Genomic DNA, 25,715 nt, shown 5'->3' with positions numbered 1-25,715 from the left:
TTTTGGGGAAAGTGCTGTCTCAATCTTCAGGATTAAGTAAGGATGAAGGCGCCAGAAAAAACTCAATCACACATCTCCATCAATACAGAACGCGCTCAAAAGTTAATAATTACTCGGCCGATCGAGAAATCGCATGCTTTTATAAAACCAAAAGGGCACTTCTGTGAGACAATGGAGAGTGATCTGTGTCACTTAAACCAACTTCTCTACGTCCAGAGTTAAATATTATCCTGTCTACACTTAGGTCGTCGAACCGGTGACTTCCCTCGAGTTTTCTCAACTACAATTTTGTATGCATTTCTCGTTTCTCTCATGTGTAGTACACGCCCTGTCTGTTTTATTTCTACAATAAACGTATATTCAGGAAAGCGAACAATTACGAGCACTTCATATACATGATTGAAACTCCCGCCATGTAGCAGTACGTGAAATGTGAGGTTTCTGCTAGGTGGCAGTTTGATGAAGTTCTTTGTCAGGCAGGTACGTATACGCCGCCATATCGGCCCGAGTGTCAGATACTGCAGGTGGCGTTAAGTGTCGTTGGCAAGTAACAACAGTTCCGTTAAAGAGAAATCAGTGGCTCAGTTGTGAAAGAAGCAGAGAAGTGGTGCGTTCGTATTACACTGCAACGCAGATATAAATCTTGATGGTAAGTAACTACGGGAACAACAAACCATGTCATGAAAACTAAACTAGCGACAGTCGTCTAAACTAATAAATTAGTCTGTAAATCATACTTAGCCCTACTTTATCTTGGAAAAGCTACATCACAACACAAGAAATGGTTGTTGTTAGACTACGTTTTCTCTGCTGCGTAGGTTACGTTGATTCAAATTGGAGGATGTTTGTGAACTGTGAATTTGGAATCAGTCGTGGCATATGATAATGAATTCGTGAGGATGTAAGGAAAGCAGTCGTGGCATATGTAAGATCTTATCCCAATATTTAAACAGCGGCTCAGGGAACTTACAAGAACCACAGTGACACGTGGAATTTCCCAAATAACGAGTGCTAACCACTCGACCGTTTTGTTCGGTGTGTGCTGTTTTTTTAACAAGGCTTACTCAACTGAATACGTTATATAGCATCAAATGAGAGGATGATCGTTAATGATGAAATGTTTAAGAGTAGAAAGGAAATTATCGTGGTTTATTAAAATACTCTCTCTGCATTTGTGAGGAAAGACGGAAAATCACGGCCAGGGCAGCCGCTCTGTGGGTGGAGAATCGATGATAGACCTAAATCCGGAACAGAAATTCTAACCGTTAAAATGCCATGTTTCTGATTTGTTGTAAACAAAATAAACTGTGTTCTCGAAGTTCAATAGAATTATCCCTCTGACCATAATCTACATCCATTATTTTGCATGTTGAAAGTATAAGAACGGTAAACATTATGTTTGACAGCTCTACGCGTTTACGAATCTATAGCAAATGTTATCCTGTCTCTGTAGAAACACTGAAAGAAAATTTGTTTTGACAAATTCTTCAAGATGACTGCTTCTGAGATGTTGCGATGTGTAATTTGGTATAAGTTTACCGACGTTTCAGAGGTGATCGCTGCCTCCATCATCGCCCTCGGGCAATAATCTTCTCTAAAACACCTGTCAGTATCTACTAAACTACACGGCGCAACACTCGAGAAGACAGAATTGTTAATGCTCTTAAGGAGAGTACCTGAGTCTCACCTGAGAAGTTTTTATTGTTCACTTTTCTTTACAGTCGTCAGTATTTTATTCCGAATAATTTGTTGCATATTCAGTTTTATCATATGCGTGTATTATCACATTTTTGCCAAATATCCATTTTGACCGAACTGATTTTTTCAAACGTGCAGGAATCTGGAACCATATTTCCACTTTTAAATCCCAGCAAGATTTTATGGGAGAAACGTTCCACTGTACCGGAATTCGTAAAATCTAAAGTATATGATCCCGAAACCCCAGAGAGAATTAATTAATGTACGTTTACAATCTGCTTATAAACAATGTATGGCATTTTCTTCTGAATGTTTTGTCATGTGTTTCAAACCGAAGTACGGAATGTAGCAAAATGTGTTTTATGGCTCGATTGGTTTAGAATATTCTGAATACTTCATGGGATGGAAATTGATGGCGTGGAACGTAAAGTTCGCCATTGTTCGTGAACGAAGTGGCATGATTTCTACATCAAGTGACAAACATGACGACATTGGAGGACTTTTTTCTGTTGTCACGAGTAGACAGCGCTGTCACGGACCGGGTATAGCCCTGTATATGTTTTCATTCTATACATGAAGTAATCAGTCACATGCCCTGTGATTTTGCGACATTCTTTTACAGCTGAAATTAATTGCCTGTAACCATGAAAAGCAATCGGGCTGACTTGTGCGTTGGCAACGCGCAACATTTAATCGGGAGATACGTGATTCGAATGTCAGTCAGGCTATACCTGTTAAGAGAAATTTTATTTTCCTGACTCTCAGTGTGAATTCTGGGATAGTACTTTGAAACGTGTCACGACCACCTTCAAGTCTAACGACGCCACATAACCTATGCAGATGAAACGTCGTTTAATCCAATCACTCATGACCTGGGCTAGTTGAGTGAAGCGAGTGGCTGCTTTTCCTATGGTGGCGTAGTATTTTAAAACCGGCCAGGACCACGTCCTTCCAAATCCCCACCCACACAACGTTATTTATCTTCCATATCATTCAATGATGTGTGGCCCTTGGCTTCTAAAATGACCCAAGTACAGGACAGGCCCTGATATCTCAGTAACTAGTACGTCCGACTCTGCCAACATTACTTATTTATTATACAATGTTTCCACACTACCTTGACTTTTGATTGTATTTTAATCTTATTTTCCATTTAAAACTTGTTTTTGTAGAGGTCTTTTTACATTTTTTTCAAATCTACAACATTATTGCCGTTTATTTCATAATATTGATAATTTCTATCATGAAAATTGTTCACGAAATACAATGTGGCCCACTTATCTTGGAACCTCCATGGCAGCATACCGCAGCAGCTGCAAGCGAACTACCGGAAAATGAGTTAGACACAGCACAGAACACACGGCCGTCGCATTCTAGTAGATGGGTTCCGAGTTTCGTGGGACAGTCTGTAATAGGACAAAACGTACAAATTACAGGCATGGCGAAATATTGAGGTTTGTGTCTAACAATTTGGGTGTTATTGAACATTATACAAATAAATATATCACCAAGTTGCACAGGTTACTTCACCTTTGTATTTCTTAATTTCGCGCCATCAGTTATGCCAAATTGATGGTCGTGGGAACTTGTAAGGTGAAGTGACTAGCAGATTCTTAAATTCTGTTTGGTAACAGGTCTTTCAGTAGAATGTGACTTTTTTATTTGTGGCGGTAAGTGGAGAACCGCTTATGAAATCTTGCATGGGAGTATTATGATCTTCCCTACAAATTATACACGGAACTTGCGTATGTGATAAAAATTAGGCATATGTGGCGAAGATGCAATATCTGTTTTAATCGAAGAATTTAACTAGATGGAACCTGTAGTAGAGGGAAAATTTCCGGTCCAAAGTTACAACAAAAGTGTTATTGCTACTTTACAGAATACGTTTAATATTATACGTAACTTAGCAAAAGCTATCACATCAGCCCAAGTTCATGTGTAAATTGTATAATCATATTTGTATGCATTTTTAAATCAATAAATTTGGTTTATGAGAACTTTACAAAATTTTGTTCTTCGTTTCCTGAACTTTTACGACTTTCATCTTTTTACCCTGACACAGAAATGTACCACTGAATGTTTTACTATAGTGATATAGTATGAAGTATTTAAAGGAAAATGGGCGTCAGAACTTTTACTTTTACACTTCACTGCATGGATATTACTCACAACTGCAAGATAACGTTATCGTTGTCATATTTCAGATTGAAACTAAATTCTAGCGATGTGGCCGTCTGTAAAACGCCATGGTGCAAGGTATTTTGTTCAAGAAACTCCTCTCTGTTCTGGAACGTTAACTACCGCGTTCACAAAAACCCGCCACTGGACCCCATCCTCAGAGCCTTTATCTGTACAGAACCATGCTACATGAACCTCCAGTCTACGCCTAGGTCTCCCAAGTCGTCTTCTCCTTTCATGTTTTACTAAAAGTTTTGTTTACATTGATATGCGTGCTATATAACTCGCCCATCGCATTCTCCTTGACTTGGTCAGCCTAATAATATTTTATGAAGAGTACAAATTCTAAATCTCCTCGTTGTGTCAATTATGCCATTCTCCTTTTATTTGCGTTCTCTTAGATCCAAATATTCTCCTCAGCATTTCTCGAACAACCTCGTCTCTCGTTAAGAGAGAGAGACGAAGTTTTACATCCGTTAAAGACAACAGATAATGTTTTATTATTGTTTGGATTAATTATATAGTCTATGAAAAATATACGTCTCTGCAATGCATTGAAATGCCAGGTTAGAAGTGGAGCCTGAACTGGGACCAAGTTTCTAGGGCGGCAACCCGATTTCTTTTGGCTCTTCTTATAACAAACACGCGGCGAGGCAAGAGGTACATGGAGTGTCTTGGCCTCTTCTGCCTCCCTAAAATACGGAGTACGGGCCTCTTGAAACAAATTTAAAAACTGTCAAATCAGAACTGGAAATTGTTTGCTCTAGTATCACAAATGGATGATGTAGGTTTTACATAAAATAGAAGTGTACGGTCTATGCAGATATCGTCACGTAAGAAACAGAATGGGCCAGTTTCCTTCAATCTGGAACTGATGGACTGCCCCTAGCATTTTTATTTGTAGGACTACATCTCTGCGAGATTGTGGTATTGCTCAGACTGGTAGCGCACACCCTCGATGCAGTGGTAGAAGAGTTCCACACAATCTGATAAATGATTATCGGCAAGAGAAACCCGAAGTAGGGATTTATCGGAGTGAAGTATGACCCAGTGCCAGTTACATTGTTCATTATAAATTTCACCTGGACTGCCTTGTGACGAAATCAGGGCTCCGTTGCGAGTGGTTGGCCTCAAAATGTCATGACACATTAATAATTTCTGCGTTTGTTTGTTTCTTTGTTTGTTAATGTAAAAAAATAATAATTTTATTAATTAGTAAGTGAAGAGCATGCTGTGTATAAAAAATTATCAACTAGTACAAGTAGAGTTTCAAAATAAACTGACAAAACATTTTGTTTGTTAAAACATTTTATAAAGTTTTTCAACCTAACGTTGTGGATGAGTTGTTACCATTAATACATGTTATTACATTAATTGTTCTTCCCTTAAATCACAAAAGATGTTCAAAGTGACTTCCTTGTGATTGCAAGCAAGTTTCAAATCTCGTTAACATGTTTCGAAATACTCGACGAAGCTCTTCTTGGGAAATTGTCGAATATTTTCTTTTTGTGATTTAAGGTAAAAACAATTAATGTAATAACATGTATTACTGACGAGAAATATTCGTAGTTCGCTGTTACTAGCGGCACCGAAACTGACTCGCCCGTGACTCACGCGTTAAAGTCCCGCCTACGTCAACAGCGCCGGCCGACAACGCAATGCAAGCACGACCGGTATATCAACGGGGGGGGGGGGGGGGGGGGGGGGGGGAAAGAGTATTCAGACCTTGAATCCGTCTGGAAATTGAGTGACATTCTTGTTAGAGGATTCCTTCCTAACACCGTCCAAGATGTCCTTTGCACTGTGCACTGTAGCCACAGACCTAGACTCCTGAAAGCAAACCCCGCACCCAACTTTTTCTGATTGAGACGGCATTTTAGCAAATGTGACTGTAGCGCTTCAGCTGGAAAGATTTGGAAATTCGCGTGGCACTAATGCTGAACATCGTAACAGCTACTCAAATAATATTACTTTTCATGAGCAATGTTACATTAAAATTGTATACATTATTGGATCTAGCTTGGTTATTTGTTTTAATTTGAATTTTGTTTTTATTTTGTTCCTTGTATTTTATTAGTGTTTTACATTTATACTAGTGTTTACGTAGGTAGATTATTTCCTTTTTATCAAATTTCTATCTTTGTATTCGTGTTTGCCTGTCATAGGCTCTTTGCTGTTGGCAAACACTAATCAAAATAATTTAACTATTATTATTATTATTTATTTTATTTAGAATTATTAAATTGAATTATATTACTTAGGTATCGTATTTAGCCCATTTATTTGTGAAATATGATTCAATAAATGAATCTAATTATTATTAATATGGTACATTTATATATTTAGTTTCATTTGTTTTACTTTTATTATTGAAATAAATTAATTACTTATTATATTTTATCCTGTACTCTGGTTTAGTGCTTGGCTGTTATTGGCCTTTTTGGCTGTTGTCAAGCACTTAAATAAATGAATTGAATTGAATTATACATTTCATGTGTACACTGCGCATTGTGTTTGGCCTTTTAATGTAAAAACTATGGCATTTTAAGAAGGAAACAAATTATTGGCAGCAGAAATGGATTTTGGAGACGATCGCCTAGAATATCAAGGAGATACAAAATCCCTGACTATTCATTACTAAAAAAACACTGTTTTTTTACTATTGTTCTGGATGACGTAAAACAAACATTATATTACCAACACGTCCAAAGATGGCAACAGATGACCAAAACAAATGCCCGAGTGACTTGGATGAAAAGAATTCAGGATTAAATGGCAGAAGAGTGGAAGGAGGACAGTGGATAAGGATGGCGATTGGGAATCAGAAGTCGTACGTGACGTTCGGAGAAGTTGAAGGAGTGACCTCCAGCGGCAAGACGTTCGTAACAAGTTTAATGAAATCCTGTCAACGCGATTTAAACAAGTCGGAGCCATGATGACACCAGATTATCCTTATATTTCATTATAATGTCTTCCTTCCTTCATTCCTTTATTTCCTCTCTTCGTCCTTTCTCACATTATTTTCGTTTCTCATATTTATTTTTTACATTAGATTAAAACTACAGCATTGTGCCGAAGTTAATAAATCAACGGCTCCACATTCATCAATACTTTCTCTTCTTAAAATCCGAATACGTTAATCGTCTCGGCATGTCGTAGGTGTGTAAGTTGATGGGGGAAAGTTATGCAAAGACGTCCTGTGTCGAGTGAGTTCGTGGCCTATTTCAAGAGTTTCCAAGTAATCGTCTGCAGTTACTGAAGAAAACCTTGGCAATCTCAGACTTTGTTGTCGGTGGATAAGGGCAAGGCCGTATTATCAAATCGGCACAATAGGCGCTGTGCCAAGGGCCTACGAACAAATTTTTGCTATGTTTCTTCTTGAGCAGATATATTTTGCTATCCATGTATATATAAGACAATTTTGATCATCAATCTACCCACAGAAATTGATACACCCATAATAATGCATCCGCCATTGGGCTTACGATACAGAAATGCCATGGCCTACGAGGACTTCAACCCAGCCCTGAATAAGAGTACTCTCTGGAACTGTATTTACTTGGAAATACACAACAGGGGAAAGAAACAATGTCAGAAGAAACTGAGAAACAAAAGTGCAGATGTTCATGACTTCCCCCAGTGGGATGTCACAATGTGATCACCTGACGGGTCTGTAACATGTTGCAACCTGGCGGAATGTTATTCTTACATTTTGTTGACAGTAACGTGACCTCGCAATTAGAAACACTTCGATGTTGCCACCTTTTCAGGTTGAAATGTTACTAACAGATTTTTAGTAGAAGTAGCCACCATCTCTTCTGCTGAAAGTTCGGCGGTATTAAAAGAAATATTCGCAAGACGTATCTGACGGTCTGTCCTGACTGTTTATCTGACGCTTTTATGGAACTCGAAGTTCATCACCATGTCCTCAAAATCCAGTGGAATTCATTTCAACTCGTTTGCGTCTATCTGCAATCGTTAATACGAGTATGGCTGTCTTGCGAAATTGTGAGGTGGAAACCACCAGCGTTTGATGTGTGCGCTGCGGTACAAAACCTTTGTTCAGGTAGTGAGGAGTGTTCTGTAAGATATGAAATAACATGGCGATAGCGCGGAATATTTATTTCCTTTTTGTCTGTATGTTTGTTTGTCTGATGGCCTGAAGTGATACACTATCGTTCATAGGCGTGTGGAAGTTGGTAAAAGTTGGAATAAATAACAAACACTTTGGTGCTTCACATTGCAGACATAGCGAGCGAATGTGAGGTTATGTTTGGTTAACTCTGGAGTAGTGGAAATATATTCCACCTGAATTATGCACAGAGATTGATTAATTGAATCAATATTAATTTGTAATGGCTGCGAGCGTTTATATGTACACATACCGGCAGACTAAAGCACGTAAACAAAACAAAGCTTAATAATTTCTTCACTGAATTTCCTGTATGTTATGAGAACAGAGATCATGTAGAGCATACATCGATTCGTACCGTATTTAATAACGCTATTCCAACTGCAGATGGAATAGCTAAGATGATCAAGCGTGAATAGAAGTCTATTGGAAGTAGATGGTTGTGGTACAGTTCAAGGCACGTTTGCCTGGAGACTACTGAAAACAACAAACCTCAGGATTGACGGTACCCCAGCGTAATTCGAGCCGCGTCCTTCCAAATGAGAGTCCTGCTACACTAACTTGTTGGGTTAGTGTTCGCCACAAAGTTTAGAATAGGTAGTACGTTCCCAGGCCTCACCCAGGATATTGCAGGCGCCATCTTATCGCGCGCCAGCCGGCATGTTTATCTGCAGTCGGATATTGCGACATGGATAGACGACTGTCACATGTCCCGTATGTAGACGGTGAAGTGCATATCAATTTCAAATGCAATGAGCGTTCCTTTTCAATGCAGTAGCGATAAACATTAGCGACACTGAACAGGCATTCGGTAGTTTTTATTTATTTATATATAATGAAGCAACACAGGTGGACACATGAAATGTAGACCATTTTTGTGCAACATTGTCCATGAAGGGAAAAGTAGAAGAACAAAAGCTGAACTCGTTTACGTTTACAATTCGTGCCAATTTAGTTTCCAGATCTCTCCACCTGCAGCACTACACTCACAGTTGTTAAAATGGTTTCTCGGGTGAAGAAAATGATGATTTAAGAGACTCCCGACGACATGCTGTTCCAACACATTTTTAATAAGGAACCGGTTGACTTCTTAAATAGCTGGTTTCCAGAGAAATGAATTGGTAGGGGCAGGCCTATCATTTGGCCACCTCGTTCGCCTGACCGTACTCCCCTTTGTTTCTTTTCTTTGTAGGGTACATAAGAGATGCCACCATTGGCTACCACTTTGTTAGAATTTTCTGGGAGGATAAGAGATTCAATGGCTACAGTTACCTTCGACTTGTGGCAGACTACACGCAGATATATCTTTCGAGTCAATCACGGTGCGCTTATTGAACATTTGTGAAATGTAGGTCACAAAGGTCATCGATATTTAGTTTCTTAGCAATTGTTTAATGCATAACGCGATCATTCCTTCACCAGAGTAGTAAATACGTGATGCCACTTTCTTTGGTTTTAGGTTATGAATGTGAATGAAGTGTGATCATGAAGTGACTAATTAAGGATTTAGAAGGAGACTGCAATGACTTATTTATAGGCACTACACAAAATTCGCTTGACGATACTGAGGAATACTAGGAAAACTGAGGATAGTTGCTAACCTAGCCGAGATTCAAACCAGATACATCCCGAGTATGTGCAGACCTACAGGGCATTACTGCTACATTAACCTGCTTGGTATCTCATGTATTTACCGCAGATATAGATCTATTGTTGAGAGATAATCATAAATGCACTTGGACTTCTCCAGACGGTGGCATACACAATCAGATAGATCATGTTTTAGTAGATAATAGAAGGCAGACAAATATAATTGATGTGAGGTCATTCAGAGGAGCAGATTGTGACACTGACCATTACCTGATAGTGGCAAAAGTGAGGGAGCGGCTTTCAGTAAGTAGACGAACGAAGCAAAATTTTGACACAGAAAGATTTGATACGAAAAGAAATGAGGGAGAGAGTAAGGAGCAATATCAAGTTGAAATTTCGAATGGATTTAAAATTTTAGAGACAGATAAAGATAATGAAAGTGTGGACATCAACAGGGAGTGGGAAAATGTCAGAAACTGTATCAAAATTTCAGCCAAAGAGAAACTAGGACACTACAGGAAAAAGCAAAATAAACCATGGTTTGATGAAGAATGTTCAAAATGGAAATGCTTCCTACTCAGTTCAAAGTATTTTGTCTTTCCGTCTGATTTTTAAGAACCTGAAAATTAAAATATACAAAATAATTCTGCCAGTTGTTTTGTATGGGTGCGAAACATGGTCTCTCACTCTGAGGGAGGAACACAGATTGCAGGTGTTTGGGAATAGGGTGTTCAGAATATTTGGGTCTAGCAGAGAAGACGATGGGGTAAGGAGAAAACTGCATAATGATGAGCTTAAAAATTTGTACTCCTCCCCCAATATTGTCAGGGTGATAAAGTCAAGAAGAATGAGATGGGCGGAGAATGTAGCGCGCATGGATGGAACAAGAGGTGTACACCGGGTATTGGTCGGGAAACCTGAAGGGAAGAGACCGCTGGGGAGACCTAGACGTAGATGGGAGATAATCTCAGGCGGAATCTATGGAAGATAGGAGTTGAAGGAGACTGGATCTTGTTGGCCTAGGACAGGGTCCGGTGGAGGACTTTGGTTAATTCGGTGATGAACCTTCGGGTTCCGTAAGCAATCTAGATACATAGATAGTTGAGAGATAATCAGAAGTAGAGATACTACAATGAAATGAGGTGTGAACTGTTTCATTTAATTGACAGTGTACTGAAAAAAATACTCTCCGTAATTTGTAGTATTCGCCGAATGTTTCTAAAATGATGACGTGCAGGCGATAGGTGGAACACAACACGTGTGGAAAAATGAGAAATATAAACAGAATAATTGTCGACCACTTGAGAGACATAAATATAGATGGAAGAATAATATTGAAACGAAACTTGGAGAAATATATTGCGGAACTTGATTTAAATGGTTCAGGATCCCACATAGGATTTTGCGAGCACGGCGCAGAACCTTTGGATTCCATACAGACCGGGCATTTCCTTACTACATTATTACAGTTGCACAAGAAATGCAAATGTAATGCTTCTTCCGCTATGATTTGAGCGTTAGAGTCTTGTTTGTGAATGATGGGTGTAATTACGGAGATAGGGTTGAAAATTCAATTAGAAGACGCTTCATACTGCATAAACTATCTATTATGATTTGCCGTAGAGACATGCCTACAACGAGACACGTTGCTTTGATTATGAAATGCATCTGAAAATGGAGACGGGAACACCATTACTTGGAAGCTGCATTGTATGAAAGTCACGTTACAAAGTAATGTCTGTCTGTCCGTCCATGTGGTGTAATGCCTGTATAAAATATGGTAACCAAAGCACTGGATTCTGGTTTTCATTTTGAATACCGTATGCCAGCAACGAGTTATGTCACTGGCTTCCGTGATTTAATCAAGTCTTTCCAGCCCAATTCACGGAACATGTTTACGCGTCTGGCCTTTATTCGAAACGTATCCTGTTCGGACCTCGATGGAGCACATGTTATCCTGGATGAATTTTTCGCGGTATTCTCTCGAGTCCTTGCAGACGAAGGCTGGAATTTTACGTCTCCTCAGTACTTTACAGTTCATGGTACAATTATATCTCATTCAGTCTATACAGCGTCATCAAATAACCTATGATCCAAGCTGATGCCGCGAAGTTATAAAACAAGGACGTTACCGGTACTTCAGGTAAAACTCAACTATCAGTTTCTTGGATAAATTTGAAGTTCTCGCGGAGACGAGTTCGAAAATGGCTGTCTCGTCAGATTCTTGTTTCGGTCTACTCTGAAAACACAACCATAGGGTTCCACTTCAGCGAGGTAAGTTCTTTAGTGCCTTCTTGGAGGTACCTCGTCATTAAGGGGCATGGGAGAGGCGAAGCTCCTTTTACTGTTCACCGAAGCACTATGAGCACCCCCAGTAACCATTGGATTGGGGGTGAGTGGCAGCGAAGAGGAAGATTTTGCACCTACTTGGAATCGAATCCCGAACATCTAACCCCTGGTCGCTTTACTGACAGCCACTCCGAACAATATTCCATACGCAAAATATATCTGCAGATAGTAAACGAAACACGCAGAGCTACAGTCGATTCTTGGTTTACAGATTGGTTGAATTGTTATTTATGATGCTGTCTCAACGGCAGTAGTTATTTAATGTAAAATAACATGCAATAATTATCATTACTTCAAAATTATATTTGAAGAAGTGAACGTGTTCTAATTAAAAAGCAATTTCGTAAAAATACCTACAAGAAGCTTCAATCAGGATGGCCAAGTGGCGAACGAGATTCAAACCGGGCTCTTCCAGAATACGAATCAGGAGTCTAACTACTGCATCCCTTCGTTCGATCTTCAGGTTTTTGTCTGAGGGCCCGTTTCCTCAGTTTTTCACAAACCCTGGCCATAGCTGTTTACGGTTTTGTGGACCGCGAATTATTTAAGCAACTTCCCACCAGGGTTGATGAACGACTGAAGCATATTTCGACATAATTAACAGGTTTAACAGATGTTTACAGGTAAGGAAGGTTTAAATGACCTTGACTAGACCGCGCTAATTTTTATAATACAGTCGTTAAGTAAACGCCAATCACTACCGCCCGATTCTGTCGTGCCCACTGGTTTGCGTTTGAGGATAAATGCAAAGACAAATAGTAGGGAGTTGTGTTACGTAAGCAGTGACAAGGAGGGTGACGTAATGAAACTTGAGAACTTGGTTTTGCCAACCTATCACTCGATTAAAATCCACTGCGGGGTTCAGTTATCACAAAGTCAGGCCAAAAATAAACCGTGTTTTAAAGTATCGTTTGCCTTGGAGTTAATCGTTTATTGATGTTGACAGAAAAGAATAATCCACCTCCCTTTCCACAGTGGAACAAATCCACTGCGTAGTTGACGGTAGCCACAACTGTCATTTTCTCGAAGTATTCGTTGCCTTGGCAACTAAAGGCATGGCCTTAAGAGTTAATCTTTTATTTGCTGTTGATACAAAAGCGTAGGCAAAACTTTCTTATCTGCAATGATACCAGAAATCGTCTTAGAACACTCATTCGTCCAGATACCATATACAAAGTTCTGTTTAGTTTACTGACAAGATAAAAATTGGCGATGAAGGGTATTTACTGATAATGCAGAAATAACTCAGTCCCCTCTTATACTGTATGATATTCTCATTTTTTCCCGTGTGAAAAGAAAAGCCAAGCATGAAATTATTTGAAGACAAAAATGCATGGTATTTGTTATGGTGTCATCCATGACGGGATGGAATTGAAAGAGCATAGAAAATTACATGGCATTTGTGACAAAGAATAGAGGAAAGTAGCAAAAAAAATTGTTTGAACAGTAAGAGGAAAGTATGGATAGGGAAGACCGAGAACTGTGGTGTTGCAAGAAATGAATAAGGCAACGGAAGAATTGAATTAGAAGGAAGGGAGATGTAAGTGGGAACACATAGATGATGATGATGATGGTAACATCCCAAGAAAGGGAAATGTATTTTGAGATACTGGGTACCTGTGTAAGTAGCTCATTAGTTATTGTAATGTTATGGACATGGGAAGCCGTGATACCTGAGCCAATAATGACCAGGGGCTGCACGACCAGGATCCATTCCCGGCGGGGCAGCGCAACAGCGTTCACACCGGCTCTGGGGCCATCGCAGCCAAAAATCCTCGAGAGTAAAGCGGCTGAGGCTTGAATCTAACCACTCACCTACACCTACAGTCAAGGTTAAAAATGTGTGGAACTTTACCTCAACTCCCCCATACGTCTGCATAACCATATAATGGAAATGTAAAGACGTTATACATTTTGAGCGGTCATTATGTTACGTTCTATAACATGACTAACAAAATGTGCATTTCTGGAAGTTACTTTTCCCATTTATGATTTCTGAACATTGCGGTTTCGTACTGATTGCGAAGGTAATGACATGGCGTTCATCCGAAGTTTCACGGACACCGTGAAGTGGTTCAGAGGCTATTAGGAGGGCAGACACGCACGCGCGCACACACAAATGCAACCATGAATATACCTTTCCTTGGAAAGGAAAATATGATAAAAACCAGAGGTCAAAGGCGGAGAGACGGAAAGCAATATTAAAATGAATGACAAAAGACACAAACACATTTTCTAAGGCTCGAAATAATATCTGAGAGAGATTAAACACTTTTTTTAATAGCTACTACTATGTTTCAATTTCACAAAGCAGAAACGCGTTCAAGTGAAATTCACATTTGTGTGCGCTTGTGTGAAACTAGAGGAACAAATATATACAGTAAAACCTCTCTAAGTTGGACACTTGGGGTTCCAAGAAAATGTGTCCAACTTACAGAGGTGTCCCAGATAGAGGGAAAGAGAAAAATCAGATTGTGGGCTAATGACAATATAATCTATTTACTTACATACACTAACTACTGTAAGCTTGCTTGAATTAAGAATTAATGACAATAGTATTAATAATAATCTTTTGAAGCCCACTCCCATGCATTGCACATTACACCCCAGTCTCAATAACATTTTCTAAAGTTAATTCCATCAATTTTCGCTTCCCCATTGCAAAAAGAAATATTCCATTTCTGTTAACACAGTCTGACCTCAAATGCAAGCACAGTACTGATGGAGTTAAAGCTGTGTCTTCCGCCACACTGTAGTCCAGTTAAGAGTTCAGCAAAAGAATACAATGCATTCCAATGATGGGTTCAATGTCCAGAGAGGAGGCATTCATCAGTCAGAAATTCAAAATTACAAAATATGTAACTGACAAAGTTTCCCTGAAAAGCATTGAAGCTAAGTGCACGAACCTGTACAACTTACAACAAAAGGGGTGTCCAAGATATAGGGTGTTGTGGACGGTTCCAATTAAAAGTGTCCAATATAAAGGGGTGTCCAGGATATAGGGGTGGCCAAGTTGAGGGGTTTTACTGTATGTGTGTGTGTATATATATTAGACTTTAGCCTAGAATTGGTAAAACTTGGCGATTATGATTTTCCCCACCCATGTGATGGCCCCTGGAAACGATCTTGTTATTTTTAAGCGTCCCTTAGCAGGCAGTGAGTTTGCCACGCCTATTGTACACGCTGTGAACCCGTGATCAGAAACAGACAACCTACTTCTGGACTGGGTTTTTATTTTTACGATTTTTAAAAACTTCTTACAAAGCAAATCAGTAGTAGAACAAACACTTCCCATTTGAGCTTCGTCTCCAAACTGATAATCAGTCGAGTTTGTGACTCCGTGACGCGCTCTTCACACGCGGATTTCCTTTCGAGTGTTCGTCTCACGATTTGAAAGTGCGCAAAATCGCTATCCGTCCTCGACGCGTGTATACCGGGCTTTTGTAGTGCTGTTCAGAACTGAACGTTGTCTATTACTTGGGGCCTGAACTATAGGCCTATATCGGAGACGGTCGCTGTGTTATTGTCGATACGCTGTATTTCACTCGTCTAAGCAACCATCTTCGTGGAACAGGGTTTTCCGTGAAAAGTCTGACACGACACAGAAAATCTCCCGTTTCTGAAATTAGGTGCATTGGCCTATATAAAAGAAAAGGGTGTCCCACGTAACTCGGAACCCACCTGCTAGCATGCGACGGCAATGGCTTGCGTTGTGACTAATCCATGTCCCGGTAGTTCGCTCTCTGCTACTACTGCTGCTGCACGCGGTTTCACATTAAGTGGGACAGTCGTATACAAAGCAAATAAAGATCTCATTCGGAATATTCTAGATAACCTAAAAAAGCTGTTTTAAAGGATCTGAGCGTAGATGCAAGATGTTAAGTTCTTGCCCGAGGTCCTCATTCAAAACGATATCTCATACGTATGTAATTCCTCCATTATAAGGACAATGACTAAACAGTGACTGATTTTATGTGGAAAAAAAGACCGACGATTATCAGCTGAGATTATCACTTGCTTAGTATGTATTTTTAATTTTCTTTATAAGTTATTTTATACCGATTCAGATTCGCCATTGTTTCCGAATGACGACGTTTTTAAGTTGATGTCGCTTTGTATCACTGTGATCGTACGACGTGAACTCCATGCTCAGAATTTGTGGAAGCACAGACAGTAGCAGCGGTAACAAGTCTGCACCCATACGAATAGAAATATACTTTAAATAAGTACTCTGAAGTGAAGATTAAAAATACCAGGAAAGCCTCAATTTGCTATTTATCGTTCGAAATAAGGAAATCAACTGACATGTTATGTCAGAACGAACTGTTTCCATTATGTAAAAGTCGACAGTCAATAATAAGAGCGGCACCAGAGTATAAACGTCGTAAAGCGAAAACAGTGGCGAATCTGAAAAGAAAATTTTTATTTGCAATTTCTGCTCCGAAGGATCTCCGCAACAACCTCATCAAGTATTGTACCAGGGCTTCGCATCACCCTGTATATCAACAATTAATGGAACTAGGCCGCTCTCGTAAAAATACGGACTGTCCAAATAATATGGTCAAGGAACGTGCTATAGAAAACATAATACAGGCCATGACAAGTAGGGCCCATGTTAGACAAATGGTGAACTGAGTTGTTCAAGAATTAGACGCTGAAAAGAATATTTAGGCCGAAGAAGGAGGGAGTAACAGGAGATAAAATGGCAATGAGGGGCTTCATAACTAATCTTTTACCAAATATTGTTAGCATGGTCAAACCTGGGAGAATAAGATAAACGGTAGCAAGCATAATAAAAATATTTTTTTTTTCTAAAATTCTACTCTGAAACCTGAGGGATAACTTGGGATACCTTGCCACAGAGAGGAAGATCATAGTAAAATGTATCTTAAGAGACGGGTGTAAGGGTGTGGATTGGATTCATGTGACGACAGGATCTAATGACGGTTTCATAAATAGCGAGGAACATTTTAACTAGCTGGGCGTCTGTAAGCTTCTCAATAAGATCTCTGCTTCAAGGAATTAGTACTATATGGAGGGGAGTGGTCAGCTTAACGCTCCGACCGCTTTACCGCCATGAATACTCCTCTGGCTGTCTTCTTACCGCGAATCGAACCCTGGTCGGCTACCCCATAGCCAATCAGTTTACTGATTGAACTACCGTGAAGCTAATTGTAATTTCACGGCCTTGGACCGATACTGGTTCGTAGACTTATCCGAAACCAACCAATGTGATAGACTGGATGTTGCAGATTTAAAACTCAACAAAAATTAAACGCAGTTACCGTTGACAAGCACAGCTAATGAAGACACAAATTAACGTTTTAGTTTGCTTTAATAAATGTAAACTTCTAGTTACAATGATTCATGAGTTGTCATCATTGCTTCATAATGTTTCGCATGATTACCATTTTATTATTTCCTAAATAGTTCTTAATCGATATAGTATCATATCAAAAATTGATATCCTTGGAACAACATCGAAATCGTACATTAACCTATTCATGCACATCGTCTAAAGGTTTGAACATTTATTCCCTATCTCAAAGACAACAAAACCCTTATCCTTTACAAATATCAGTTGGTTAATGCTGTTTAAGAAAATAATCATTATTCTGAGTCGTATCAACCAATAAATACGATCTGTTTCCTCAGAAAACCGGAAGGGATCCCTTGAGAGTCCTTGCCATGGAGAGGAGGATAATGCAAAAATTAAACTTTAATAGTTTGGGTATGGGCGATAAGCACTGAACGTTTAAGCAGGAACATATATAGGTATCACGGTAGTATCATTGTAGCCATGTTGGAAATGACTATTTGGAAAATCAGAAAGTTTCCGTATTGATATCTTTTACAGTTTAATATGTCTGTTGCACTGCTTGTTTTGTGCGATGGTAGAAATACGAACACTACTTTATTGTGAAATACTTTCGACCTTAACCAGTTGTAGTGTTGTATGGCCGCTCCACTTTCCTTATGCACCAAACAGCAGCGTGCAGTGACACGATTTCTGTGGTCCGAAGCTATACCAGAGGCAGAAATACATAGCAGACTTTCATCACAATATGGAAAAAGTGGTTTATCGCATCGAAGTGTGTACGAATGGATAACTTATGTTCACAAACGTTTGCACAAGTGCCACCGACACAAGTGCCCATCCACATCCACTGTAGAGGAAAACAGTGAAGGAATCCGTGCCATGATTCTGGATAATCGACGGGTGACTATCGATAAAATGGGGCATCAGTCATGTTTCTGCTCATGAAATCGTCCGAGACTGATTTGGGTTTCATAAAGCTTGTGCTGTATCGAAAAATGATGCTATTATACATACTGATTGTAATTCAAATATATATTTATTATTCAAGTCTATACACAAACTTTTAAATTGTAGATGTTAAAATTTAAAATCACCATTAATATTCTGCGCCAACGATGAATGGCGCAGAATATTAATGGTGATTTTAAATTTTAACATTACAATTTAAAAGTTTGTGTATAGACTTGAATAATAAATATATATTTGAATTTTGAACACAAACATGACGCATCTAAACTATAAATATAATACTGATTGTAATTAAATTATTTAATAAATTAATTGCTGAAACTTTCTGATTCGCCCTCGTTCTAAGACAGCGAGTGCTCGCTCCGATATCATGATGGATGGAGTTTGAAGAAAATCCATTGGCATGTGTTTGTGATACTGATGTCTGTAATTAAATCTGGGACAGACAAACGGATCGCCAATAACTCAGATCCTTAATGTAACAAAGTTCAGTGACTCTTCTAGTGAAAAAAGTCCCTACATTTTATGGAACCGAATGTTAATTACCGAGTTCAGATTCCGACAATAACTACACAACGAAGTCTGCACAACAACATTTCAATTAAATCATGTGCGTGTCTTGACGTTTAAATGAAACAAAAGAACGTGCATTTTGTCTGACTTCAGATAAGGCGACTGGTTTATAAGCTGTGACCTAAGATTGTTGAACTACGTCACAAAGGGCAATGTTGGTGCTGTCGCCTGTCACAGCATTGGGAAACATACTTAAAACATCAGGTCCAGTCATTGCTTTCTAAAAGGAACATTGCATCCATACGGGAGTAGTAATCTGTTCGATTAACATTGTCGGGGGCAAATGAGAGATACATTACATGAAGAAACTTGACGAAGATGGGAAGATAAAATTATAATAAATCTGAAGAGAAGTCAAGGGTGATGATGTGGACTGGAATGAACTAGTTCAGTTTCAGGTTTACTGACATTCTTTAGCGATTTGGGGTCCCATAAAAGAAGGGGGTGTATTCCCCAACTGAATAATTATCACCTGCCGAAGAAAGCTATCACACAGGTGGTTACTTTATTTAGACCAGTGGCAGGAAGGACCTCTGAAACGTCGGTAAACTACCAGACTACAGGGCGCAACAACCCAAAAGGCAGCCATCTTCAAAGATCAGCTTGTTACTGCTGTTTAGGGAAACAGTTACTGTTTATTGTGAGAATCATACGAGCCCCATAAAAACGCTCTGTGAAGAAACTGCATTACTATTGAATATTAAAGCAGGGGGTGTGCTTTGAAGGATTATGTTAGAAACCTTGCATGTTAAAATTCATAATATCGACAAGAAAATCATAGAATTTTTGGTGTAGGTTAAATTTCTTCTGTTATGGTAAGACATTATAAGAAAACATCGTAAAACGCCCCTTCGGTTTAGTAGACTGCTTTGCACTAAGTGGCGCGAGATACACAGGTGGTCAGTGAACCCAAAGAACAATTAATAAAAGATAATTGTGTTTCCTTTATCTTCCCACTTGTGTCGACCCTATTATTCACGTTAGTATTCAAGATACGACATACAAATGCTGTTGCCATGTGATATATCAGCTGTCTTTGCCGATATATGGCGCCATTTATCTGATGTACGCTTTGTATTTTATATTATTAATCTCTTCAAATATCGTCCATTGACAACAACAATTAAAAGTAAAAAAACAAAAAAAAGTACCATGACTGACCTTCCGTTGCTTAAAGATAGACAGACAAACACTTTTGTAATAATATGTTTAATCTGATTTAAAATCTCCTCCGTTATAGTGTTATATGTAAGGTTGCCTTATCTGTGTATTATCAGGTCTGAAGATTTTTCCTACGCGCCTGTAAGGTTTATATAACCACAAATCTCACGTTTTCTTTAAATCGGCAGATACCTGATCGTCCGTACATCAGTAAGTCGATAGAAATGTAACAAGAATTCCTGGAAGAACATGTACCTCCTGCCTTTTCCTTCAAATCCTTTAAACTATACTCACATGCCTATGTTAACGATAGGATGGACTCTAAATAAACTTGGCCATCCATTTATATACATAATTTCCATTAGGGCAGATTCCGGCTACTCTAAATTTGCACAGTAACATAAACTTGCGCGCGCTCACCAAGAGTGGATTTAACATATAAAAATATTTTAGGCAGAATTGGCACATGGATATCCTGATACCAAATTCGCTTGTCAAACTTAAATGGTTCAATATTTTTTGCCACAAGGAGGGAGCTGGGTGAGGAAGTAGGAGGAGACGTTGTATTATTTACGTCCTACAAATATATTACCTCAGCTGTACGTACTCTATATTGAATGTAGGCCTACTGCATAAACATTCCGTAGTTTCGTGTGGCATGCTGAAAAATAAGTAATCCGCGGTAAATACGTACATAGCGGCAGATAAAATCAAAGTAAGTACAATCACCCCATCTAATTTGATTAATTTCTCGTGTTATCTTGAGCTGGTAATCGTATTGGCCCTGTATGAAAGCAAACGTTTCTGTAATTTTAACGCAAACTTGGAAGTGTTGGGATTCGGTTAATTTCACAACCTTTCTCAGCACGAAATCTTTTTCGACATAGAAAAAGTTGCGTTCGAACGACCAGCCAAGAACAAAAGAAGGCAAAACGGAACAGACCGGTTCTGAAAGGACTTGACTTTGTGTATGACTTACATATTTCGTGACTGTACACCAACAAATTAAAATAAGCTTAAGATTTTTATACGTCAACGGAAGTGAACACATGGAAATTCGTGTACGTCCGATCGCCGAATCACATACTAGTCCATCTTTGAAACTAATGGATGAATTTCGATGTAATTTGTTATGGGTCGAGTGCAGAAAGTTTGCCCCACGAATTCAATTTGTATTAGTATCAGATCAGCCGGGAAACCGCAGTCACTAAAGTGACTAGCTAGTGTGGGTGACAGGTGTTCGATTTCCGGCAGAATCACGGATTTCCCCTTTACCACCTCATCCAGACAGTCTCTATAGCCCATCCCGTCACACATTCCATCGGTATCGAAGGTGCCCTCACGAGGCAAATCAGCCGGAGCGAGATAATGTTAACTCATGTCAATCTAATGCCTTGATTATGAACTTCTCTGAGCTATACCTTCACACTCTTGTTGTCTACAATGCGAGGTACTGCAATAGAGCACGTGAAATTCTCAAATAAAAATTTACCAGTTTTCTCCAAAACGGTTCTAGGTATAAAAATTACGGGACATTATATTTCATGAGAGGACCCGGTGGCCTCCGTTTAAGACAGTGAGTTCTCGCCCCAGTAACATCTGTGGACCATACCTAGAGGCATTACATTTAAAAAAATACAAACATTTCATGTTGCAATTTTGTGTAATATAATTGTTCTAATAGTAACAATGTCATTGAATATTTAAGAAGTGTTACTTCCTATAACGAGGACTGTATCTTCTTTTTCTTTTTTCCAGAGTTTTGACAAGGGTCAACTACAATGAGACGTTTACTTGTGCACAGCGTTCTCACACTTCTGGTATCAGTACACCTGGTGAGGAGCGGTGACTGTCCAACATACTGCAAGTGTGATACAACAGGGACATCGGGAATCCACGCAAAATGTAGTGCCTTTGATGATACACAACAGTTTGGCTTGGAAATTGCTTATCTGGACCTCTCCAATATTCCCAAATCATCAGGATTAAAACTTACAGATCGAATCTTTTCTAATGTAGGTCTCAAGCGCATTTCATCGATTACGTTAGCAAATAGCGCTTTGAAGGAGATACATGTAAATGCATTTCATGGCCTCCATAACCTGAATCAGCTGAATCTCAGTAGAAATCATCTTGGGCTGCTTGAACCTGACATGTTTGCAAACAACACGCACCTAGAGAAACTCTCTCTGAGTCAAAACTCACTTCAGAACATGCAAGTTAAAAATTCTCCATACAGTGAGTATTTTCTTAATATTCCATCACTTCAAGATTTGGACCTGTCTGGATGTAGTTTGTCTCACCTGCTTCCAACAATGTTTAAGAAGCTAACAACAGTAACATACGTCAATCTGGCATCAAACAACATCTCGGATATACCAAAAGAAACATTTGCTCCTTTACTTGACTTGGGTGATCTGGACCTTTCAGATAACAAAGTGAGTCAACTGAGCTCAGATATGTTTGAAAATAACTCAGAAATAAACTCACTGACCATGAGAAACAATCCTCTGTCATCACTCAGAAGCGTTCAAATAGAAAGTCTTCAGATATTGGATCTTAGTCTGTGTAAATTCACTACTATTGACATGGATACCTTTGTCGGATTCCCAAATATGAGAGACTTAAATCTTAGCGCTAATGCTATAACATCAATAAATTCAAATGCCTTCAAGAAAATGACAAAACTGCAAAACTTGGACCTATCAAATAATAAATTGATTGGTCCACTTTCTGATGATATCTTCGTCAAAAATGTCCAATTAGAAACACTGAAACTTGCAAATAATCCTCAAATGAAAAGGTTTCCTGAAACAGGTTTCAAAGAGGAGTTCAGTGAAATTTACTTCCTGGATGCGTCGAGATGCGGACTGACACATTTGGAAGAAGACAATTTGAAGAGGTTGGACCACCTAAGACGTCTGTACCTAAGCGGAAACGAAATTCAGTACATCAAACCTGGTGTTCTGAGCCCTAAAATAATTTTTCTAGATTTATCAGGAAACAAAATTGCTCATCTTGATCAAGTCAGTTTTCCTTCTGGATCATCGTTAAGAACACTTTATCTTTCTGGGAATCCAATAAAGAAGATTTCGCCAGCTAACTTTGTCAACACCGCTAGACTGAAGAGCCTCCACCTGAACTCATGTGAGCTTAAACAACTGTGGGACACAACTGAAACAGCACTTAGGCCTCTCAAATTTCTCAGTTACCTCAACATTGCTAATAATAAAATCAAGAGTTTATCTCCAAAAGATTTAAATTATATTGAACATGTGCAGACTCTTGTACTGAGTGGCAACCCACTGACATGCAATGATGATATGAAGAAGCTCGTCACACTGCTGACTGAAAGAGAGGTGGCATCTTCAGATGCCACACAAATGAAACAGTTTGAAGAAATGAAGATTACAGGTGCTGTGGATTTAGTATCTATGAAATACGAGTTGGGATGGGAAAAATTTATGAACTACATCTGTCAAGAAAAGCAGAGACTAATTGATATAACCAAACCAGATTACTCCGGTGACAAAGTCGTGGATCCCAAATCTATTTCAGATGAATCCGAAGATAAAATAATTCTTGAACCACCGTCGGACCATACTGAAATGGTATTTGACATTGAAGAAATAGCCTTTATCTCCACAGGTATACCAGAGCATGCGTTGAATTATTTTCCAGAGGACATTCACAAGGATCCTGTGACACACACAAAGATAAACTACACGTGGCCCATCATAATAGTAATTTTATCAGCATTTTCAATCATTTTGGCACTTCTCATTTTCGTAGCACTCTTTCTTCGGTGGAGTAGGCAGAAGAATAGTTACAGGAATAGGAATGCAAGAAGGCTTAGTATATGTCGTACTCCAAGGCCCAAGCGCGGTTCAGCGCTGTACCAGCAGCTGTATGAGGATCCTAATACCCCCACTACACCAGTGATGATGACCAAAGATCCAGAACATGCCAGTGAACAGCGAATATATACTTCCCCTAACGACGACACCAATAAAACTACCACTGATACTGCACAGCCAATTAGCAAGGTTTCATACCTCAGCAGTCCTTTTCATCACTCTAACATTGTTCCTGAATCTGTATGAAACGTGCTGTAATACTGAAAGTGGCAGTGAGCACCAGTATTTTGTTATAGTTGCACAGAACTGACTGAAAGACTCCATTTTTGTCATAATAAAGACAGGGATGTTGAAGTTGGGGGGCGATCAGGGATTCTGGGTGAAGTTACTCCCCAATAATTTGTCAACCTGCATGATAAAATGTTTAAACCATAAATTCACACCTTCATTTCACTTATAAACATTAATCAGCACTTTATAGTTTCTTAGAAGAGTTTAGTGTGGGGGTAAACAATTTTTAAAATATTTCAGTAACCAGCCAAAATTTTAGAGGCCAGTCAAAAAAAGGTGATGACCAAAGGCACTACATACGTGACTATGCTGCAAGGATATCCATTGCATAGCTTCGTGGTGAATTTGTGATATTTCTCTACATTTCAAGCTTTATGGAAGAAGTGAAGTGTACTCATGTGCATTGGCCAATGAACATCAAGCTGATACCAACTGCACACTACACATCAGACTTGAATAAATAATATAATCTCTGACACCACAAAATCAAATCATTACACTAAATTTTGTTTCCGAGTAGGACTACCTAATACCAAATATAACATTTTTAACTCTCGGTTTAAATCAATATAAATATGAAAATATAAACAATTATTTATGTATTATTTTTCCCACCAGATGTTTGTACCATACTAAAACCAAAAATTGGATAAGTATTTAAAATGCAGTATTGTTTAATTTTGTCGTGTGCAGTTCATATTTTAGGAGACAGCAGGAAATTTTTATTTGCTTAAGTATGTGGTCCTCTGGTATATTTCTGGCCTTTGAAGCATAGATTCTGTTCATCAACAAAATTAGTTAAATGAAAACTAATTCCCCATTAAATTCAAATTTGTTATTATAAATATGGTGGATAAAGGTGATAGTACACTTCATATATAAGTAGTTATAATAAGCAGTTATTAATATTAAATGAGAAGTACTGACTAAAACAAATATACAGTATAAAGGTGAAAATAATGAACAAAATGAACTGAAATAGCATTGATACTGGCTGGAGATGATTTACCTATTGGTAAATGATGATGGCTGAGAAGACTGAATGGTTTTATATATATGCTTCCATTGTAAAAAAAAAAAAAATTAAGAATATATGTCAACTGAAAAACAATATGAACCTACTGATTTTCTAACTAGGTTTAGTGCAGATAATGAAGCTGTCAGATTATACAACAATGTGAAGGATGTTGGTATAGTCACATGCCATGGTTTTGCCATATCGGATGCTGATGAAGGCAAGTCTTAAATGGCATTCTGTGTTATTCTTAATCCAAATGTAATACATTTGACAGCTTAGTACATTATATGCAGTGATACATTTCATTATTATGCTTTTTTATATGGTAGGTTTAAAATATTACAAGTTGTGCTTTACTGTTCAATGGGATTTATTAAATGTTATTCAAAAATGGTTATCACAATTTCTTTATCATTTTAAGTATGTCTTTGCAATAGTGACCAGTTACTCATGCCTGTTTTGGCTACAAGAAGTTTTGGTGCATCTGTAGTTCTGCTAGCAATGATAAAACAACTTTTTCTTATATTATGACATATTTTTGTATCTGCAACAAATACAAATTTAGAGACAGGTTAA

At 38.6% G+C, this 25,715-nt stretch overlaps 1 protein-coding gene across 3 annotated transcripts; it reads left to right on the top strand.

Annotated features, from left to right (window-relative positions):
- The first annotated feature begins 489 nt into the window (after positions 1-489).
- Positions 490-25,715, top strand: Gp150 (leucine-rich repeat domain-containing glycoprotein 150). 3 transcript variants are annotated; one of them, XM_087351878.1, is made up of 2 exons: positions 490-649; positions 21,732-25,715. In XM_087351878.1, exon 2 carries the CDS (start codon positions 21,755-21,757, stop codon positions 24,074-24,076), a length of 2,322 nt encoding a protein of 773 aa, XP_087208004.1. In that variant the 5' UTR covers positions 490-649; positions 21,732-21,754; the 3' UTR covers positions 24,077-25,715. The 3 variants fall into 3 exon arrangements, with proteins under 3 accessions (XP_087208004.1, XP_087208005.1, XP_021931241.2); XM_087351879.1 differs by lacking the exon at positions 490-649 and adding an exon at positions 15,268-15,579; XM_022075549.2 differs by lacking the exon at positions 490-649 and adding an exon at positions 15,635-15,971.

The sequence above is a fragment of the Zootermopsis nevadensis genome, unplaced genomic scaffold, assembly GCF_977971745.1.
Source record: "Zootermopsis nevadensis isolate Lab colony 2312 unplaced genomic scaffold, Znev_1.0 Znev_ptg000020l, whole genome shotgun sequence".
Taxonomy (NCBI): Eukaryota; Metazoa; Arthropoda; class Insecta; order Blattodea; family Termopsidae; genus Zootermopsis; species Zootermopsis nevadensis.
The sequence above is the reverse complement of the archived record's forward strand: the minus strand, read 5'-3'. Positions and strand labels throughout refer to the sequence as shown.